At 41.4% G+C, this 21751-nt stretch overlaps 2 protein-coding genes across 5 annotated transcripts in view; one reads left to right on the plus strand and one right to left on the minus strand.

Annotated features, from left to right (window-relative positions):
* CRB1 (crumbs cell polarity complex component 1) overlaps positions 1-21751 on the minus strand; it is a 101413-nt gene that overhangs the window by 58867 nt on the left and 20795 nt on the right. For all 4 annotated transcript variants that reach the window (XM_083847275.1, XM_083847274.1, XM_083847273.1 and 1 more), the window contains exons 2-5: positions 10437-11021; positions 3734-3929; positions 1500-1639; positions 461-643 (exon numbers count right to left, since the gene is read on the minus strand). In XM_083847275.1, the coding sequence (XP_083703401.1) occupies positions 461-643; positions 1500-1639; positions 3734-3929; positions 10437-11021 (1104 nt within the window). The remainder of the gene's footprint in view (positions 1-460; positions 644-1499; positions 1640-3733; positions 3930-10436; positions 11022-21751) is intronic.
* The window catches only part of LOC310903668 (uncharacterized protein), a 98482-nt gene that overhangs the window by 43518 nt on the left and 33213 nt on the right, over positions 1-21751 (plus strand). The window contains exons 5-6 of the mRNA XM_083847313.1: positions 16116-17443; positions 17542-21243. The gene's annotated coding sequence lies outside the window, so the exon portion shown is untranslated. The remainder of the gene's footprint in view (positions 1-16115; positions 17444-17541; positions 21244-21751) is intronic.

Raw genomic sequence — 21751 nt, forward strand, 5'->3', positions numbered from 1 at the left:
ACGCTGAAAGACTGGGAGTTGTACTTCATGGCTGCTTCATGAAAACACTCTTTTATTATTATTATTTAATACAATACCTGCATGCTGTGCATTTCAAACTCATGATGAAACGCTTGCCAACATAAGCTGATGGTATTTATGGTATAATTCAAACAAATGTGACTGAATAATGAGGCTTAGCAGGCAGGACTGTGGGAGAGACTGCATCTCTTTCTTGCTGTGTGGACTTGGCTTGGGGGTCATCCCCGGAGCCTGATGCTCTCTTGCTACCTTCACAACCTATGCAACAAACCCTTCATCCCAAATTACGACCAGAACATATGTATCGTGACCACCAGAGGGACCCTCTGCACTATGACGCCTTAACACCCAAAACTTATTTTACAGATTGATTTACAGCATGCCTATACCACGGAATACTGCAGGACGTTACTTCCTACGTTAACCGAAATAACCTTACCGGTAAATCCCGGTTTACAGCTACAGACGTAGCCCTCTGCCTTGTCGTAGCTGAAGTGGGAGGGCAGCGCTGGGATGCTGCCGTACCAGCGCGCCCATGAGCGCTCCACGCACTGTGCCTCGGCGGGGCACGGGTTGCTGCTGCACTCACTGATGTCGGTCTCGCAGCGGGCACCAGTATAGCCTGGTAAGAACAGTCGGAAGAAGGGGTTTAATTGTTGGGCTGCCAATTCATTCCTGACCTGAAAGTGTTATTGTGAGTATATGCTGCGATGCGCTTGGTTTCAGAGTCTGTCATGTGCTCAGTGCCTCTTGAAGCTCAGTAGCTGCATATTGCTAAGGCTGTTCTGTGTAAGCTAGCTGAGCTTTGCTGTGCTGTATGGACTTGGCTTCTTTTTAGGAAGTAACGTGGAGACCTGTGTGGGTAACGAAGCACTGTGTTGTGCTGCTCTCGGGTTGTGTAAAGCTTTCCTTGCCTTTTGCACCAGCTCCCAAAGGCAGGAGTGCAGGGAGTTGGTCTTTGTATTTAGTTCACGTGCTGAAAGATTCACAAAGTCTCTTGGAGAGCCTAGTTTAATTTTTATCTATGAACAGGACAACTAATATTTTGCACTGAAAAGTAAGTTTTTAAGACTGATTTATATGTCATGCTAGTGAAGAGCAAAAAAGGGTCAGCCACAGCAGTGATTTGTGTACTGTGTGGGTTGATGGATTACACATCGAACTGGGAGGTGGATCCCAGCTCCAGCTGAGTCTCCTGTTTTGACTTGGTGATACTGGCCCTTGCTCTGAAGAAGAAAGCTTTTTTTTTTTTTTTTTGTGCCACTTCTGCTGTGCAGGAAACCAACAAATCCTTATCTGGGGAAAGTGAGCAGTATACCCACAGGGCTCTGGCTCATGATGAGGAATGAAGCCCATCTAGCACCTAGCTCTTAGAGCGTCTTTAAGGTCACATAGTTTCAAGTTCTGTATCAGCACATGATGATGACTTATCTATTACATAAGGAAAGAGGGTGTTTATAGGAGAACTTGGAGCTTACCTGGCCAGCAGTGGCACATATAACTGTCAGCGCTGTCCTCGCAAGTGGCATTATTGTAGCAGGGTTGTGACCAGCACAAGGGAATTAGGGTCTCGCAGTGCTGGCCCATAAATCCAGTACCGGTACAGTTGCAGCTGTACCTGCAACACAGAATAAAATGTTTAGTCTAGCTGGAAGTCAGCAGACCTGGGCTTTGATCCCAAAGGGGCACAGACTTGCTGTGCTGCCTCAGCTAATAGATCGCACAGCAGAGTCCAGGCCCGAGACGTCCTCCAGTGTTACAGGAGAAAACCTAGAAACCAGGAATGAAGGTCAAGCGTTTTCCTGAAATAGGTGGCTTTGTCCAGGACGGGACTGCTTGTGAATTCAAATAGGTTTTGACAGCTCATTTCTTTCTAGAATTATTGTTTTTTTTTCTTCTTTTTTAATTTGAAAAATATTTCTGCCCTTTCCAATGCAATTTTTGTAGGCTTAACATTATTCACAAAATGAAAATGGGAGAGAAAGTGAGTTATCCCTTTCTCTTAAAAATGGACAAAAAATAAGACAGTAATTGATCCTAAAATATCACTAAGTGGTATTTCCTCTTTGTTGGAAAACACTGTATTTTTTGTTGTTGGGTTTCAATACAGAGATGTCAATTACTTGTGCAGTTCCGATAGTTACAGTTCAGTACAGATAGCTTCCTTTTGACAGCAATGCTACTGCTATGGGTTTAGAAGTAAACAAATTAATGTATACATACAATTATAAGAAATACTGAACAAAGTGAAAGTAATCTCTATTGTCTAAACTTTTTAAAATTACCTAATTATAAAATACATGTATCTTATGGCCTTAAGCATCGGAGTTATGGTCAACTTCTATGTGTCATAAGAAAAGACAGACCTTTGTCAAATAACTGATAAATGCGCATGTTCAGATGACCTTTTTTTAGTAACTATAAGAAACAAAAATATTTAATTATTTTGCTTTATTTTACATTAAAATGATATACTGGCTGTTGTACAATTGAAATTGTGGGGGAATCTTGCTGAACAGTAGAAATGTTCAACGATGTGCAACTGGTTTTAGAAGAGGTCAAGTCCTACTTTGCTGCATTCCCAAAACCTCACTGGAAGAATTGGTTTGAGATTTGGGAGGGAACTTAGTTTGGTATTTGTATTTATAGCTTTAAATGCTAAACCTGTCCCCTTGAGCAATGCTGTGATAGCTGGTGGCAAACACGCAAGTCTTGATTGTACTACATCATTAGTCAGAAAAGGAAAAACCTGTTTAAAGTCTACAATTCTTCATTTAACACCCCCTCCTGAAAAAAAAATACCATAAAATGGCTAGTTACCCTTCTGCTTTGAATTGCTTTGCTGTCCAACCCTTTTCATTGTGTAAAGAAGCTCCAGTAGTTCTGCAGATGTCCTGCAGTATTACAAGCCAATTAAAATTGCTCTTACGTGCACCTCAGCTTTAAATGCTCAGAGGAAGAGGACAGTGTGATTAAGCCTGGCCTGCATGAGCACCACAGTTGCTCACCTCACATGCGTATCCCCAAAAGCTTTGCAGGTTACTCACTGGCTCTGCTGTGAACCAGTCCGGAGCAAGGTGACTTCCCTGTCCTGCTGTTGTGCTGTGGCTATGCTGGAGAATGGGATTTTTTTTGTCCCGATCAGTCATTCAGGGCTGCCACAAAGCAGCTCTACAAGGTTGGTGCCGTGTCACTGCACTGCTAGCGTTCCTAGAACAGGATCTCTTCCCCTCTCATTCAAGGCAAGCATGCCTTTTGCTGATGTGACTTTGGGGCTGATTCTGGGACACACGAATATCTTCGAAACAGATTTGTAAAAACTGGAAAGCAGACGATAGAGGACAAATCTTACACTGGCAAGAGTAGCGCCTCCATGAATACACTTATAGACTTTTGGCTATTTTCCTGTGATGTAAACTTGAGCTTACAAACGTTTTCACTTTGTAAAATCTCACGCTGAGCATGCAGAGTCGATGCTAGTGAGTGAATGCCAGAGCTCCAGCTGCCGGGCTGCGCTTGGAGCAATGCATAGAGCTTTTAACATCGGGTGGAGAAACTTTTCAGCCTCCCTGCCTTTCCTTTGGTTACCCTGAGGGCTGCAGGTGGTTTGGAGGCAGGAGCTGCTGCGCGCTTCGCTGCGCTCCCGCTGCCCGCCCGCCTCCGACGCGCACCCGGGCGGACCGGGAGGGCCCCGGGACGGCCCCGGACTCACCCTGCGGCTCGGTCGTGGCAGCGCCCCCCGTGCCGGCAGGGCAGGCTGGCGCACTCGTCCACGTCGTGCTGGCAGCGGTAGCCCTGGAAGCCGGGAGCGCAGGAGCAGGAGAAGCCGCCCGGGGCATCGCGACAGGTCGCGCCGTTCAGGCAGGGCTGCGACAGGCACTCGTCGATCTCCAGCTCGCAGTTCGCACCTGCGGAGGCAAAGAAAGCAGGGAGGCCCCAGACTTAGCGAGATGCTCGCTTTTAAGGCTTGGGAGGCTTCGCCAAAGAGCTCAGGTGTTATTCATGACAATAGGTACAACAACTGTTTTGTTAGCTTGACCACTGGAGCAGAATGAACTAGTTTTCAGATTACTCCAACTGTGCCACCATCGTATTTATATAATACAGGCGTGATTAGTAATTTAATGACCTCAGAAGAGCCCATTTAAAGCTGCACAGTTAATTGAATCCATTGGGAAGCTGTCGGTTTCCCTGTTTTGCTGCTTAGTTATGTCTGTTTGCTTTAAAGATTTAGCAATGTGTAACTAAACCGGCCTGCGATGCTGCGTTCCAACAGGTCAGACTCTCAAAGCTGCTCTTCAGAGATAATCGATGAAGCTCCATCAGTTCTAGTGGTACTTCACAGCTATGTTTGATAGTTGGCAGGTTACGTACACAATCCCTTTTCTTGTCTCTAATCCAGTCTAGGAGACTCTAAAAAAGATTTGATTATACCTAGCAGCTCCCGCTCTGATTATTCGAGGGTTCTGTATGTTTATTTACTTATTTCTTACTTTGGGTAAGAAACAGTGATTTATTAAAAAAAAATATACATATTTTCATCTGCCAAATCAACTTGCTTTACCAGCTACAGTATCAGCCACAAAAATTTAAGCCACAGGCTTAAATTTTAATTTAGAAGCCACTTTTAAGTGGACTTCCCTGTCTTTTGTTTGGCTAACCAAAGCAGCAATACGATTGTAAGTAGTTTTCAGGGACATTTCTTACTTGAGAGAGAATCTGCAGCAGAAGAAGATTCTGCAGGGATTTTTTATTTTTTATATGTATTTTTTTGGATGAAATTTGCAGTCCAAGATGGGGCAGGCTTTCAATATATGGGAATGGCCACATTGTGATTATTGGTATTACCTTAGCAGTCTGTTTAGGAGCTCACCTGTAATTCTTTATACTGCTTTTCCAGCTCTGTCCTGCTGTGAAATTTGTACCTTCTAACTAGGAGCATTTTTCATAAAACACTAACTTGTTTTTTTAGACATTACTAATATCTAGCATTGTTCCTTTATCACTGATTTATTTTGATCCTTTTGAATGTAGCATCCATGTTTAAAAAGGAATAAAAATCCATATTATGGATAAATATCTAGAAATATCTTGAAATAACAAAACAAAATTCAAAGATGTTAGCTCATAACGTTCATTGTATTTAATCTTAAATCTCATTAAAATACATGCACTTTTTCATCTTTCTAGTAGTTATGAAGCATTATTACTGTAAACTTCGAGAATATATTCTTACAGCTTCTTTTGCATATAAAACACTCAGTGGGTAGAGTCACCAGTCCTGGGCTTCTGGCTCATGGCTTGTGGATCTGGCTAGCCACAGCTTTCAGTGGGAGCCTGTGTGAGATCCCAGCACAGGAACGATCCCTTATAGCTTTATGGTAATGTACATTACACCCAGACATAGTGAGCAATCCCTCTGTGGTCATTGCCCTGTGAATTCACTGTAATTGTAAACAATGTGTTTGCAGAAGTATGTCTAGTGACCGTAAATCTGCCAGAGCTTGTTAACAGCTTACTGTGAACACTAAAAATCATGTGACAAAACAAGCCCTGCTCAACTGATCCTCAGTTCAACCAAATTTAAGGCTACAGGCCTGAGAACAGCCTGATGATTAACATGAGACTGTAGCGTTGTTGTTTTGGTTCACGTCTTTAATCTATCAAGCCCAGTAACCTGCCTTCGGCAATGTTGCCTCAGAAGAAAACTTCTCTCTTTATAATGCATCTAGCCAATGTGATACGCCACGCAAACAGGGGGAATTCCTCCCTAGCCTTTAGTGAGTCTGCTGTCAGATTTTCTTAGATGTGAGGAAGAAAGATGAAAAGATTAGATCTGTATTTGCACCTCAGCCTAACATTCTGTCATGAATATGCTGTATGCCAAATATCATATGCCAGAAAGGGGGGGTAAGGCACCACCAAGCCCTTCCGCTGTTACTGCGTGGGGCTAAGCCATTAAGAGCAGAGGCATTCCCTCCTTGCGCAGACAGTTTCAGCATAAACCAAGCCCCACAAGTGCATTGGGTTGAAAGACTGAGAAGGGATATTTGTATCTTTTTTGGTTTCTTTGAAGAACTAAGATTATTATTTCCTTTACCACTTGCTTTTCAAATAAGTCCTACTGAGCACTTGTGCACAGCACTGTGGGAAGCAGCAGACAATTGATGTTGTATGGACAGTGCCATTTGCTACTGATGCAACACTACCACGAGCTCGTTGGGAAGGGAGACGTGTGCTTGAGGTACCTCACCCCACGGTAGAGGCTGCAGTGCCTCTGTGGGGAGGGCAATGGGACTCCCTCATCCTTTCTCTGAGTACGGATCTGTATTGACCCACTTCAGTGCTTAACTGAGGAGACACAGGAGTGCTGCTGATGAAAGAGGGGAGGAGGAGTACAGGCAGAGCACCAGGGCAGGTACTGCAGGGGCAGGTACTGCTGCCCCACTTCTGGGCAGGCAGATGGTGTGAGGTGGAGGCAGAAGCACGAAGAGGCTGAGTGAAAGGCAGGCATGAGGACTGCAGCAGTAACGCTTTGATTCAGCAGCAGCTTTTGCCACTTGGTGATTTTGATAGAGTTTTGGCATAGCGCCTATGTTGAATTTCAATACAACAATTTATACCTATGACTAGCTTGTGGAGTAGATGTTTCTGTGCTGGTAGTTTGACATCTGGGTACCTAAAGTCTGTGGGAGTTTTCATCTTAGTGCCTAAGACTTGTGATGCATCTACATTACTGATAAGAATTCTGTGTGAGAACTAAGATTCCTCAGGTAATAATTTCCTTATATTGTACAGAATTCATCACAGTTACATCATAGTAAAAGGTATTACACGAAGAATGGATCTCGCCCATTGTACCTATTTCATCTGATGCTGGAATGCTTTTCCCTGTGTAAAAGGCCTGCTGCTGTCTTGGACTCAGACTGGTTTTTGGAGCTGCCCCTTACCCCTGGTAGTTCACACTAAGCTGTTCTCTGGCAGTGGAGGACTGGCTTCAGCTGAGCCCAGCAAGGTAATTAACGTACTTAGCTGTGGGTAGCTAACAGGCTGCGGCACTAGGCCCTGCTGGGGTGAATTAAAAGCAAGTGCAATTAGGCCAATGGAAGAAAAAAATGCATTTGATTAAGGTAGCCAGCAAAACTTCGGTGAGGCAGTTGAGCTTCATTATTTAACAGCTGCATGACACATGTCTTGTAAATAATTTCACACATGCAGAGCATTATCATAGAAACTGCAAATTTCATGCTAAATTTTCCAGTCTTTGGCTCTTGGTGCGTTCTAACCTCTTCCATTTGTGTAAGAATTATGTGTGACATTTCTCAGCTATTTTGAGAAGTACTGCAGCATACCAATCATACAAAATAGCAGTCATAGCCCATGAAACAAGTAGCAACTGCAGCCAGTAACTCAAGCATTTGGTTAACATTACTGCCATAGATTTACTGTGCATTCTCTACCTCCATATCAGGAGATGTAACCTTTTTAACATCTTAGGGAAATGAGATGAGGCTGGATGATTTCCCACAGTAATTCATGGTGTCAGGCCAGGATAATAATGGTTGGCAAGATCCCCCGACAGAGTAAATGAGGATTTTTATTACCAGTGGGGACACCTCAGGGCTTTCATCCAGTAATCCCCCTGGCTTGTGCATTTAGCACAACTCACAGCAAGGTGCAGAAAACAACAAAAAAGAATGCTTCTGATAAATCATTTGGTTAAGTAGCCTTTAAAAGCTGGTGTTTTACTGCTGAAGGAACAGTCAGCTACTCCTTTACAGAATTATGATGATTAGCGTCTCTACTGCTGGGAGCAGTGTCGGAGCTGTACATTAAAGCACTGCAGCCTCTTCTGCTTTGTTTTAGACGTCTTTTCCTTCATTGGCTCCTTCATTTCTTAACTCTGCTTGTGCTGAGTGCAGAGCACTCTGAGTGTTGCTGCTTATTTTTTGGTGAGACCAAACAGCATCTGCCTGGAAAACAGCAGAACTGCATGATAAAAGCGGGGTGACTCCAGCACGGTGAGCTCCCTCCAGCAGTTTGTGTTGATCTAAATCTTCATTTCTCTTTGTCTGGGCTTTATTATTTTATTATGTTTTCTCCCTCTGCCTCTAAGGTGTATATTCTGTCTTTCAAGCTGAGTTCGTGAGCTACAGATCCAGGCCTGGACACTACTGACATCGCAGGTTAAACAAATACAGTTTCCTGAATACCACAGGAGGTCTGGGCTGAGTCTGATCATTGCAGAGTAGCCATGCTGCTTGTTAATAGGCTTTTCCTTCCTTCTGCTCTTCGGCTTTCCCCTGGTTGTGTAGTTTTCCCCTCGCTTGGCCCGGGCTTGGACACCCGCTGGTAGCAGCGGGGTGGCAGGAAGGTAACAAGCTTCCTTCAAACAACATTCCCCCGCTCATGAGGGACGCTAACTGAGGGCTGGCTTCCAATAAGAGCTGCGTCAGACACTGGAAAGCTGCTTTTTACCTCTGACTTCCCCTCCTGCATGGGGATTTTGGGATGGAGCTGTAAACCGCATCTCTTATTCATTTGAATCACTTGAAGCAATAGCTGTTATTTTTTCCCTTCTTGTGCTGTAAGATGCTTTTTTTCTTTGCTTACCTGACTGGCAATCTATCACTAAAATGCATCCCCTTTTCTCTTTTTAATGATTCAGTGTGCTCTCTCTTGCTGTCCTGTCCCTGAATACAGCTTTGAAATTTGAAGGGAACTGTCTCCTGCAGCCATTATATGTTCTCCAGTAGAGAAAGTATACAAGGTATGGGTGTGATTTTTCTTAAAAATGGGGCCAGATAAAATGGAAATTTATCAAAAAATGGGTAGTTTGGGAACCTGATAGTACTTTTCCTTCTATATAACTCAGGTAATGTTCTAGTTCCACGTGAATCCTCTGTTTCTGGTTGGATAGAGGAAAGGAAGCCAACAAGGTTAGTCAAAGTTAAGTTTACACAGGCTAAGCAGTGAGTTCAGAATATGCATGGCCTCTAGGCAGGGGGAGGATGGCTTTTGCAGATGCAGTGGCATGTTTTTGATTTTTCTGTTTCTGCTTGGAAAGCTAAAAACTTGGCTGTAAAATGTCTATTTATTTTTTCTTCTGTCAGCAGGATACATTTTTTTCCTTAGTCCTTGTTGTCTTACCCTTTTCTGGTTCTGAAAATGTTTCTTTTGTGGCTTTTATACTACACTTACTCATTTTTTTGTATCAGAGTTCATAGTTTGCATTGATACTAAACCTTCCAACTCAATTGGAAGGCCAGTATATGGCAAAGTACAATGTTATCAACTTTGAACTGCTAAAAACCTGCAGAATAAGAATTGAGTGTAAGGATATTTTCTCTTGATGATATGAACAGCTTATCTCCATTCTTGACAAATGTACTTTCTTCTAGAATGTCCAGCTGTAATTTCTAATATTTTATGAAATAACCAACCTATGTGGCTATTATGAAATAGCCAACCTACGTGCTCTACAGAGGGAGACGCACTCTTTTGAATGCCTGGAAACCACTGCAATATTGGTCTTTTGTTTCCCAGAAAAGAAGCCAGAAATGAGTTCTGGAAAGTTTTGCTGTGGCAAAAAGAAAAGAAATCTAACTGTGGCTTCAGCCAGACTGAATCATGGAGTGGATCAGAAAAATAATAGAAGGGGAAAAATTAGTTATATTACATGACATCAGTAGGGTATACAGCTTAGAAAAGTTTCGCAGAATGAAACCAGAAAGGCATAGCCATCCTGAGAATTGATGTTGAGGAAAAGTGATAGATTAATTTATTTGGCCTTGAGGTCTGGTAAAGTAGAGGAGGAGAAAAAGGCCTATTAGCGAGTGTGCATAAAGGAAAACTGATAGAAAACATCTGAATAGGGTGTTTTGAAAATTTCTGAACAAGATACCTTTGCTCAGAAAAGGGGGAAAAATGAAAGAAAAGTGTTTTAAAGGAAAAGACTCCTGCAAAGCAAATGTCTAGGTTTAAGAGTACTCTTTGTTGTGATTAGCAAATCAACCAAGTCAAAGTAGATCTAATTTTTATCACTGCCAAACATAGGTTTTGTCTGTGGGCTAAAAACTATGTATAGCACTCTGAGGACATGTGTTTTGAGAATATTTTGTTTAAAGGAAAGTTAACCTGGGCCTGTGACACAGCTTGATGTTTAAGAAAACTGCTCTGTAGTTTCTGGAAAATGTGAGATTTCTTCAGTCTTTCTCCATCCAATATCACAAGTTGCAGGTGATAAGATAGGTGATAAGATAACCCATGATATACCAACAGCCGCTGAGGCTGAAGGCAATGTGGTAATACAGGTATGACTAAATAGGTGTGTGTGTGTATGGTAGTAGATCTTAGAACACAAGTATGGCAATTCTCCATGATACAATGAAAAGGTTGTTTAAAATGGCACTTACCTGTATACCCAAATGGGCAGATGCAGTCGTACTTTCCTATCTGGTTGAGACACGTTGCGCCATTCAGGCACGGATCTGACACACATTCATTCACTTCCAGGTCACAGTGCTTGCCTTGATAGCCTGGGACGCAGTAGCAGGAGTATTCATTGACCCCATCCCTGCACACAGCTCCGTTGTGGCATGGTTCAGAAATGCATTCATCAAAATCCATTTCACAGAGCGTACCTGTGTAACCTGCGCTACAAAGGCAGGTGGGCCCAGCCACACCATTTTGGCAGGTGCCTCCATGTTCACAGGGGTTTGTGTCACACATGCTGACGGCTCTTTCACAAGTAGTCCCATTATACCCAGCGGGGCACTCACAAGTGAAGCTGAGGTTTCCAGGAGAGCTTAAGCAGGTAGCATTTTGAAGACAAGGGTTTGAGGAGCAAGGATCAGAGGTTTTATTGCAGAGTTCCTCCATAGTGTCAGGTGGTACATCTGCACAGCGGCAAGTGTCCTCCCTGTGACCAGCAGCGCACGTAGAGTTCTTTTGGCAGGAATTTGACAGGCACCTGGAATCGTTTCTCATGCAAAGTGACTCTAGGAAGGAAACAAAAAAGATCCTGAGGACTTCTACCACATTTGGAGTAAACCAGAGTCAAATAGGTGCAATTATTACCACATTGTTTCAAATTTAATAGCTCCAATTGCTGGATTATGAGAAGAAAACAGGGCCAGTAAATGTGCAGCACATATTGGTAGACTAATAAATGTAAAGTGAAAACAGTTATGGAAATATGAGCAGAATTCTCACTTCTTCCAGCAGCCATGGCTGTAGTGCCAGGACTGTGAATACATTATTTAACAATGATATTGTTGCAACAATATTTGTGACTGTCAACAGAGATGACCAACAACATGGAATGCATTTACATATGTTTAAAACAGGTGGTGTGTGTGTTTTTGATTTTTTTACTAGAATGAGGAATTGAACAACATTTTTCAGTGCAATACCATTTTGGATTCTTTTGTGGTGGAAGTTTTATTGTATTGGAGTTCAACAAAGCTAAATGACTTGGGTATGCTTTAGTCTCACATGAGTGACTCAAACTATTATGCACTTTGAGTTGGTTTTGACTTCCCAATTATAAATACTACTAATTTGACATCTGTACAGCACTTCCACAATAAAGAATCTCCCAAATACCTGAGATTCAAAATAGTACTCTGAGAGCCTTCCAGCCTCTGAGGCTGGTATGACATGGTGGACATATTGGACATGGTATAAATATTTCCCTTATCCTCCAGGAACTGAGCTCCTGGCATCAATTAAACACAGCTTATAGTTGCTGCTGCTGTAAAGACTAACAGGTAATAACAATAGCTATTTCTCACTTCCCAATCAAGGAAGAGTGAGCTGCTACCAGCATTGTTCATGAAACACAACTGAGAAACACTAATAGAGTGAGAGTAGTGAAGGGCATTCTTTTCAGTAAAAGAAAAGAATTCAGTGCTACTTTTCAGTAAAAGAAAAGAATTTTGCTATGAAAATGTGTAATTGTTTTAATCCTAATTAATTGTCTCCATAACAAAATGAATGTCCACGTTTGGCTAAGCAGGTATACCACCTTTAACTGAGTGCTAGTTATACCGAATAATAGTGAGGATGGCTAATGCTGAGTGATTGAGGTAGGTGTGCTGACCTGGGCTGAATACTCTGCAATCACAGCTTCACTGGTTTGGTATGGGCCAATGGAAATGGTGTTAATCATCGGTGTGCATCCTGCAGCACTTAGGAATCTCATTACGTGGGGATATGCTGGCTCCAGGCTGTGGAGATGGTAAGACCCAAATGGAACTTTTGCAATCCACATTTTTATTGGGACTATCCCACATTACAGAGCTTTCTTTTCAGTCTGTCTACTTAAAATTAATTAAAATTGCATGTTTGAAGAAATGTTGCAAATTTGAAGAATTTAACTGTGATTAATTTGCAGCATTATCTAACTACTATACTATGTAAACTGCAAGAGGTAAGGTCAACCACTGAAGTATTTCTTAAGTAGGACCACTGTGACTTGAGAAGCAATTCAGTTAATTACTACTGCTTTTCCAGAGATGATATGCCTGCAACATCTCAATTTGTTATAATTACTGTATGTGAGAGAAAATGAAGAATTTGCCAGTTTGCAGTTTTGATAGCAACATACTAGCTTTAAGCAGTGATTAAAAATCTGCATACTTCACTGAGACGTTAACAGTGGATGAAAATTGAGGGAAGAGAAAAGGAAGCCCTAAAAGCACAGTCAGTAGTGAAGGCAATCAATTTGTCTCCAAGATGACACTGCAATGGGAAAAATATAGAAAGGTAAACCTGTTCTGGAATTTTTTAACAAGCATTTTAAGTTCAACACCTCTGGCTTTTATAAAAACAAGTTTCTTATGCAGAAATTGCCAACAGACAATACAATATAACCAGTATTCCTCAGGGATGCTTTTGTCTTATTTGTACATAAAGCTTACAGCAAAGCAATACAATTTTTGGAGTTTTATCTTCATTTTCATTTTTTTTTATTATGTATATAGTTATTGATGAATACAAGGATTCTGATGGGCTTAGCAGAGATGTAATCACTGCTGAGTTTTAGCTTGCTTGTGATTTAAAAACTAGGACCGAGAGTTTTTGTTAGGGGTGATAAGATTCAGCACAACTGCACCTTAAAGAGGTGATCATCAAAGGGTAATTTATCAAACTGTGTTTATCAAATGGTATGCAGTTTACCAGGGTACCCCATGATTTTTTGACAAAAGTCATATTCCTAAATCATATGAGTGCTTCAGAAAATCCGTGGAGCCTTCATAGTTAGAGGATCTATTTTCCACTTACTTTCCCACCTATGTGAAACAAGTTATTTGCAGTACGTCCCTTCCTCCCCTGTCAACATTCAGTTTTCCTGCAGCTCTGGAGCCATGTGGAAGGATGGAATTGGAAACCTAATGCTATTGGGAGCTGCATGGAAACAGCAGAGGAAGATCAGAGCATGTGGAAGCTGAACACACCCATGCTATAGGATGTGATGTGGCAGATTGTGATCGTGTCTGATGAAAAGGCTGGCTCAGTTTGAGCTGATGATTAAAGAATATTTTCTGCTACATTTACAGAAAGAGTTGTAAGGGAAATAAGTGTTTAAATGTATTTGGAGGCTTTATTTTTGGTAATGTTGCGCAAGGATAATCTGGAAAGGCCTTGTGTGGTAGCTCTGGTAGGCAGGGGAGTCATTTTCTTGCTTATCCACTCAGGATCACTTCAGTAGTGACTTGTTCTGACAGATTCTTAAAACTTATATGTAACATCAGAAAAATGGAAACAAAATGCTGATCACTTCGATTTACACTGACTGACACTTGAGGTAATTATCTGGCTCTTTATAAACATTGATACATTAATCTAATTACTAGAGGAATTTGTGCCAAGCATTTTACCCCATGGTTAAGTCCTTTTCATGCAGTTGAGATATTTGGCAGTAAAATTCCTTGCAGTAAAGCTTGCCATCTACTGGAAAATCGTCAGTATTGCCAGAAACGTTAGTATTCTCTGTCTTTTACAAGAGCTGGCACTACTAAATGTAAGAAATGCTGAGAGACAGTAATTTTTTTTCCTCATAAACAAGATTACTTAAGTTAAAGTGCTGCTGTTCGTTACATAATCTTGATTATTCATATACTAATCAGTAATAAAAAAAAAACATGATTTTGCTGTGGTACAGACATCTCAGTGGTCAGAAACTGCTGTAATGAAGCAATGCAATATTGTTTGGGAGGTTGGAAATGCATGAAAATGAATATAACAGGGAAAATTAAATTAGTGGGAAAGGTAACAGGGTGGGAGTTCTGAACAAGCTGAAATAATTTGGCACAGATCTTCTGAATCTTCTCAAAGAAGCCAGTGTTCTTCAGTTATGCAGGTAATGTTGAGGAGCCTGATCTCAAATCTTTCCTGTGAATGTGAAGTATTTTTTTCTAGATTCTGTTTGAATCAGAGCTAGAGCATTCATGTGTGCTTTTCAAAATATATAATATTAAATTGATAAAAGTAAATTGCCAGTTCTCCAGTTCTGAGAATCTGATTTGCAATCTTAGCCATTCAAAGTCCACAAACAAAACCTAGTAAGCTGTGTTGGGTTGTTTTTGGCAGAAATTTCTTTCAGTAAAAATTTATTCTTTCTGTCCGTGGCTCTTCCCACAAGTTGGTGAAATATTTTAATCAGCAACGGAATTTAAAATCAAATTTCAGTCACTGCTAATCACATTGTTATGAACTTGAGTTCACTTGAATGTGGTCCTGCCTGCGCTTTGCTAATCACCTCATCATGCCTGGAGACTCCTTGTAATTTGCAATGCTATTGTTCAACTGTGCCTTTTTTCCCTGAAGGAGGACTCCTGGCTTGACAGAGGTTCTCAACACTAAGAGCTTCAGGGTCTTTTTACATATGCTGCAGATTTTTCTGAGCTTCTGAACAGAGGCAGTCAATTTTCTAGGGAGAAAAACAAACAAGAGTACTATGAGGAGATAGCTATCTTCTTGATGCCCATACTCATCAACAATGATAAGTTTACAGTGGCTTGGGGAGTATTTTTTTTTAACAGCTATTACTTCAAACTTTTGAACTAAATTTTGAATTAAAATGAGGAAGCCACACCAGCTAAAACAGATAAAATAATTCACAGCAAAATACGACTTTTTGTTTGTAACACATACACTTTGGAAAGGAATGGGTACTGGAAAACAATTCATGATCCAGCAGAGGTAAACTAAGGCCAGATACTGTCTTCTAATACCTAAACATTGTTAAAAACATGAATATTAAGGTATTATAGGTCTGCAGTTCTGTCTGTAATCTTCCTTTCTCCTGTTGCAATGGACCATTTGCTGGCCTATGAGTTGAGAAATTAAACTTTAAAATATTCATGGAAATATAAGGAAACGATATAATTGCAATTTTTTTTTAATTGTTATAAAACCAAAACAACAACAGAAAAGCAACCTAGGAAATATGTGTTGAGGTTTTTTTTTTGTTTGGTTGGTTGGGTTTTTTTGTTCTTAGTTTCCCAAAATACCTTATACTATTGATAACTTGGTTGTGGTCACTGAGAGAGAAATTTTTCTTGGGACTAATAAATCAACAGTTGCTTCCCTTAGTGTTGTTATTTCAATGTCTCCCATTGACACAACAACAGCATATAGCATTTGCTCACAATTGAGGGTTTACCTTGTGATCAAATAAATTGAATAAAGAAATCATTGGATAACTTGAGGGTAGTGAGGGCTTAGGTAGTCTGATGTCTTGAGTGAGAAATAAGAATCTTTGATGCTTGCATTTGTTTCTTATTTAAAATTTGTCTCTGAGATTTTAAAACAAGTGTTTGAAAGTGTCACTGAAATATCAAGCTCTTCAATTTTAGTGCGATCTTGAAATAATTAGCATTTAACTGAAAATATTCAAATATATCCCAAGGCATTTAGTGTTGCATTGAAGAGCACGTAGCTTTGGTATAATTAGGCATATCTCAGTTTTTCTGCACTGCACCATGACATGGAAAATATAGTTCATCACTATGACAATAACTTCCTTGCAAAGACAACCTTAGAAAGTTGTGGGTGTGCATATATATCCAATCTTATGTATCTTGAAGAACCAGATAAGCAATGAGTACAGCTGCATAATCGGCAGTGACAGAGATGGGATCGGATACTTTTGCCCTGAACTAAAAGGCAGAGTTGCCATTCATGGATCAGCATTTGGCAGAGGGGGAAGAAAAGGACAGAACAACATGCCATGCTGGATAAAATGGAGTCAGGTAAGGGGCTATCTGAGCCCTCAAAATAGCTTTTCCATTAAGATTGTCTGAGAATAGATCACTTCATTGTTTTTTTCCACAGTTCTTATTTCCAGACTGAAATCTCAGACTTCCTAAACATTGCAGTAACACTACTTCATCCCTACTCAATCCATCACCAAATATGTTTGTCTACTGTCCTAATTACTTAATGTAATGAGCAGCCTGTAGGTACTGTGGTATTATTTCTCCTTTGCAAACTTCACCTGGGATGGAAGTGCCTGACCTGCTCTGTCCACAGCTGGAATTACTACTCCATCTGCTCAATGAGGAGGTGTAACTTGGGAAGGTATGAGCAAACTTCTGACAAACGAACAAGAGCTTGTCATTGGGGCTGCAAATCCTGTGGTCATAAAGGGTTAATCTTGAATCCCTAACTTCACTTGTGTGTCCAAAATGTCCTAGCATGTTGTTATAGAAACCACTTTCAGGCTTTAAATCTTGAATCACGAATATTACCATAGTAACCGCCGCTACACACAGGCACAAAAGAAAAAAGGCGGTTACTCAAAATATTCTATTACTATTGAAAAAGACAGTTTTCTTTTCAAACACATTTGTATCAGCAAAAGCAAAGTAAACTAACAACATACCTGAAGCCGAAGTATTATATTAGCATAAGAATAACAACCGAATAGCATTAAAATTGTTGAATGTTGTTTAGGAAACACTTTAAGATCAAAGCTATTTGTCATTCAAATTACAAACTGGTTATTAAATCAGCGTCTCCATGTCGTCCTTCTCCTATCATTTCTGCAAGCTCACGCTAACTTGGTGCTGCTCCCCAAGAATGAAGGATGCTACTGCTTGCTGTCATTTTCTTTTGCTGTCTTTTTACCTCTGTGCCATCCCAGACTTATCCTACCAGCACTTCAGCAGCAGTCCTTACAGCCACACCTACTGACTATGCCAAGCACAGCAACAATTTGACAGGCTTTCCTACAAAACAGCCGTGTGGAGACTACCCAGCGAGCCACAGCAAGGTGTGCTAGTTCAAAGGCGCTCGCTTGGCACGCTTTCCACCTGGTGCAAGAGTGATAAAAAGAGAGGAGTGAGTGCAGCTCATTAGCTCGTGAGTTGTGTTGTCAGCAGCCGGCAAATGAAGCAAACATCTCCGAAATGAGGTAAATGCTTTCTTCTCGCAGTCCCCGTTCACTTTTATCCTTTGCTTCAGTGCACTAAATACTTTTTGGCTCTCACTTTATTTTGTATCATACTGCAGTGTCTATGCTGGGAACAGGAGGAAAATCAGGCCCGTGAGCTCAGCAGGCATCCTGCAGACTGACTTTGGAAGATTTTTGGTCCAATTGGTCATCAAGGCATGGTACTACTAGCAAAGCCATAGTCAAGGGCAAGAACACAGGTTTCTTATATGAATAAATGAGTTCATCCACTATTTTCTTTTACCTTTACACCTAGTGCACCACTGCAGTTTAATTTGATAGTGCATAGCCATCATTGTGCTGTTACTGTGCGCAGGGATTTTTGTTTATATCAGATGCAGGCCCAGAAGGTAGCTGATACCAGTTGCAATAAGTGGCATAAACATTGATCAGAAACTAAACCTGGTTCTGCTGTGCAATCCCCACTACTGTATACGCTCTATTGGAATATAACATCCTTTTTTAATAGTTTCATGGTATGTTCTTATCTTCTAAGTCTGGAGAGGAGTAAAGACAGGAGTGTAATGATGATCATTTTTAGTTGAATTGATGCAGCAGAATTTATTCTTAATGCTATAGAGCAGGATTCCTCTACACAGGGACATGGGAGATCAATGGGCAGGTGACCAATAACTGCAATATGTGGTGGAGGGAATCTGTTGGACAGCTTCAGATCACCTTTTCTATCAGTTCTTCAGAGGCAAAGAACATGGATAATCAATTGTGCTAAAAATCTAAAACAATTTTAATTAGGTACTAAGGATTCAGTTGATGCCTTTCTTGCCTGCACTGCTTCTAGATCTTCAGTAAAGCTAGGGACATCCTCGACATGTAACTCAGGACAGAGCCTTGTGTGTAAAGGTCTCATCTGCGAGAGAAAATGTTTTGTAGAATAAAGATGTAAAAACTAGGTGATTTTTTTTAGGGCTGTGAATGTAGTCAGAATCATCTCTTATACTTCAGAATGTTATTGTGTATTGCCTGCCATTAGCAAGTTTTTTTGGCACACTGATGATCTTGTTTGATGGGGGGGGGGTTGGAATTCTTTTGTGAAAGGTGTTGCTCCTGCTTTACTCTCAAGAGTTAAAAGATGGGAGCATCACACCTTTTAAATTTAATGGAAGCACAGTCTGGCATTTCCAAACCCGTCAATGTGAATCCAGGGATGGGGGCATGTGGTGCTGAGGAACTGGAAAAATGAGAGCAATGCTTGCAGCTAGATGGGTACCACCTGCATTCACAGTTTTGATAAAAAGGAGGGGGAAAACATACACCTTGGAAGCAGGCACATAGCAAACTAACAAGAGAAATGGTGCCAGAGCCCAGAGGGGCTGCAGAAACGAAAACATGGTCTCGCTTCTCTGCATCAACAGAGAGATTTTCTGAAACATGGGGAGTAATAGCATAAACTGTCAGTTTGTGAATTTGGGTGAAATCCAGTTACTCCTGGTTCTGTCTGAATTCCAAATAATGCAAACTGGGAAGTGAAGGAGCTGTTGCATCTCCAAGAGGCCAGATCTTGCATTGAGAGACACCAGGCCTCACGGCTCCTCTGGTGTCTGGAAATGGTTTGTGGCTCTGGCTGCTGCTGGGCTCCTGGCTGCTGCTGCCAGGGGCTCAGCTGGGTGGCCTTCTTCATATTGCCTCTTAATATTTTTCTTAATGTGAGAAGGCATACACTAGCACATAAAGGTACATAGCTGCAAATGTTTGTAACACCCATTCAGGTGTGATTTCTTTTTCCCAGTCAAAACTGGATACGCTTAAAGGCCTCAGCGTTAGAAATGCATCAAGATCTGTAATATACGGCAAGAACTTCTCCTCAGGTGAAGGATATTTTCACATCCACTTTGTTAGTCACAGATTCAGAATCTTAGATTTTCATTTCCATAAGTCATGGTTAAATTTTTGCTTCCGGAAAATAGGTGTAAGCTCATTGGTCAAATGCTGGTAAATCATAGGGAAAATGTTATGGTCAGGTGTATGAACAGGCATATGTTGACAGCCAGGTTTTGATGACTTCCAGTCAACATTGTCTGCATAAGCACTTACTTTTTATAGCATCTGGATAACCAGAAGATGCCATTGAGGCATATTGTGTCAGACATGCCATATCCTTTCTGCACAGCCAAACCTCTAGCAACAAAGCACACATTTAGAAAATGATGTTTTTTAACATACACTAGAACAGGGGCGAAAACCATGACAAAGTGCATAAGGGTTTTATAGATCTATTCCGTCCTCTAGCTGGCTTGCTATACTTGCTTTGAAGTCTGTAAGGAAGCGAATGTTTTAAAGTTTCTAAGTGCAGAGCTGTGTACTGATGTGTGCAGATGTGGGGATTGCCTCCAGTAGGTTCTCAGTAACACAGCTGAGGACTAAACTTTGGTGAAGTCAACAAAATGCAGCAGAACAACAAGATCAGCTCCAACTTTTGATTAGCGTCACACTGATGACACAGCCACCGGAGTGCATGCTGTCCCTCCAGGCTCACTGAATGTATAGTCCTTTTCTCACACAATTTCAGTTTCATGCAATGTAACAGCACTCTTGTATCAAAATCATGATGCTGCTTCTCTAGTCTCTCCAGACTTTAAAAAACAATCAGCCCTGTGGCAGATTAGCATTATTTTGCTGGATACACAGAGCGCAGTGATTTAAATGCTACACGAATCAGAAGAAAGCCTCAGTGCAGCTACAATGTACAGAGTGCAGAGGAGTCAAAGTCACTCTTCTGCAGGGTAGTAACCTTCATAGGGGAGTTCACATCCTAGCCCTTTCTGTTATTTACTAAATCCTTTTGTATAGATATCAGCTATGATTTCTTCCTTACATGAGATAATCATGAATTGGGATTTAGAGACTACTTGAAGAAAGTTGCAGCTCCTGTATTGCAGGGCAGGCTACAGGTGAATGGGGAGACTGGTGCAACCAGAAACTCCACCTGCTGAGCTCTGATGCTGGGAGCTGCTACCAGTGAGGCCAAAACCATCACCTTGAGATTGGTGGAGAATGATGATATGGTCGTGATCTGTACCAGTTGCTCTTACTGACCTCCCACAGGTAAAAATCAGTCATAGACCTGAGAGAAGGATGCTGCAATGTGGGGTTTTCCAGTAGGAGAGAGTGCTACAGTTTCAGGTAAGAGTGAAGCTCCACCATGGTCACTGCTCCAAGGTGACCTCTGTGATAGCTTCCCTCACCTCCAAGAGTAGCAGATGGTAAGCATATTGTGGCCTCCTAAAAATATTCTGACTTGAAACTGATGATGAAAGATTTAGTTCATGGCTTTACATGAGGAGGGAATGTCTTATTTCTAGAGTAAGTTCAGAAACAGATCCTAAGAAGACTCTAAGCCACATGAAATTAAATTTCAGACTAGTCTTGGTCTGCAGACCATCATGGTTTCCTGTCTTCTTTTTTCAAGAATGGTTTGCTTATTAATGGCAAAACTGTATGTTGACCCCCAACACACTGTATAACCTGCAGGGCTGTCATTCCAACTTTCCCTAACAGCTACCACCCTTTCCTTGCCCATACTACAGTCCTCGATAGGACTGGCCAAACTCTTGCTCGATGACACCTAGGACTCAATTGCATCTGATTGCAATGCAGTATAATCAAATGAAACAAAAAGCTGAGAGAGAAAAAATAAATAAAACTCATACTGTCTTCTCTGTCACAGGAGGACTTGTCTTGAATGGAGTTTGAGGGACAACGGAAACTCTTTTTCCACAGAGAGATATTCGTGAACTTACAAAGTAAGTGAAGTTACAAAGTCCCCAGTTTGACATTTACCATCCTGTACAGATAAAGAGCTGGCTTTATCACATGGTTATTCCTGTGGCTTGTTTGGCTTCCTTTCACTTCAGAGCAGAGCACGATGACTGGTCTGTGTAGTGGTGTTCACAGCAAAGTGAGCTGCTGAGCTCGTGCCCCTGCCAGCCCAGGCGGGGCTGGTGGGCCTCTGCCGTCATCAGCCCTGGCATGTTTTTGTGTCATAGCACAGCTCGGGCTGGCTCGGTCACCTGATGTTTCCTCAGAGTTCAAGGCTGTATGTGCCACTCTAGTCCAGATGCTCTACTGAAGGACAGTTCTCCTTCCCTCACTCCCTCACTCCTACACAATAACAGAAAAGACCTGAGAGATATTTTTTGTTTACAACCCCCCATCTTTATGCCTGGTGCTTGGAAACTTCAGTATTGTGATATATCATCTAGCGGATCGTTTAGCAGTACAGCCATAGCCAAAGTTGTTTTCCAAGGCAGT

The sequence above is a fragment of the Anser anser genome (assembly GCF_964211835.1).
Source record: "Anser anser genome assembly, chromosome: 8".
NCBI classification, from domain to species: domain Eukaryota; kingdom Metazoa; phylum Chordata; class Aves; order Anseriformes; family Anatidae; genus Anser; species Anser anser.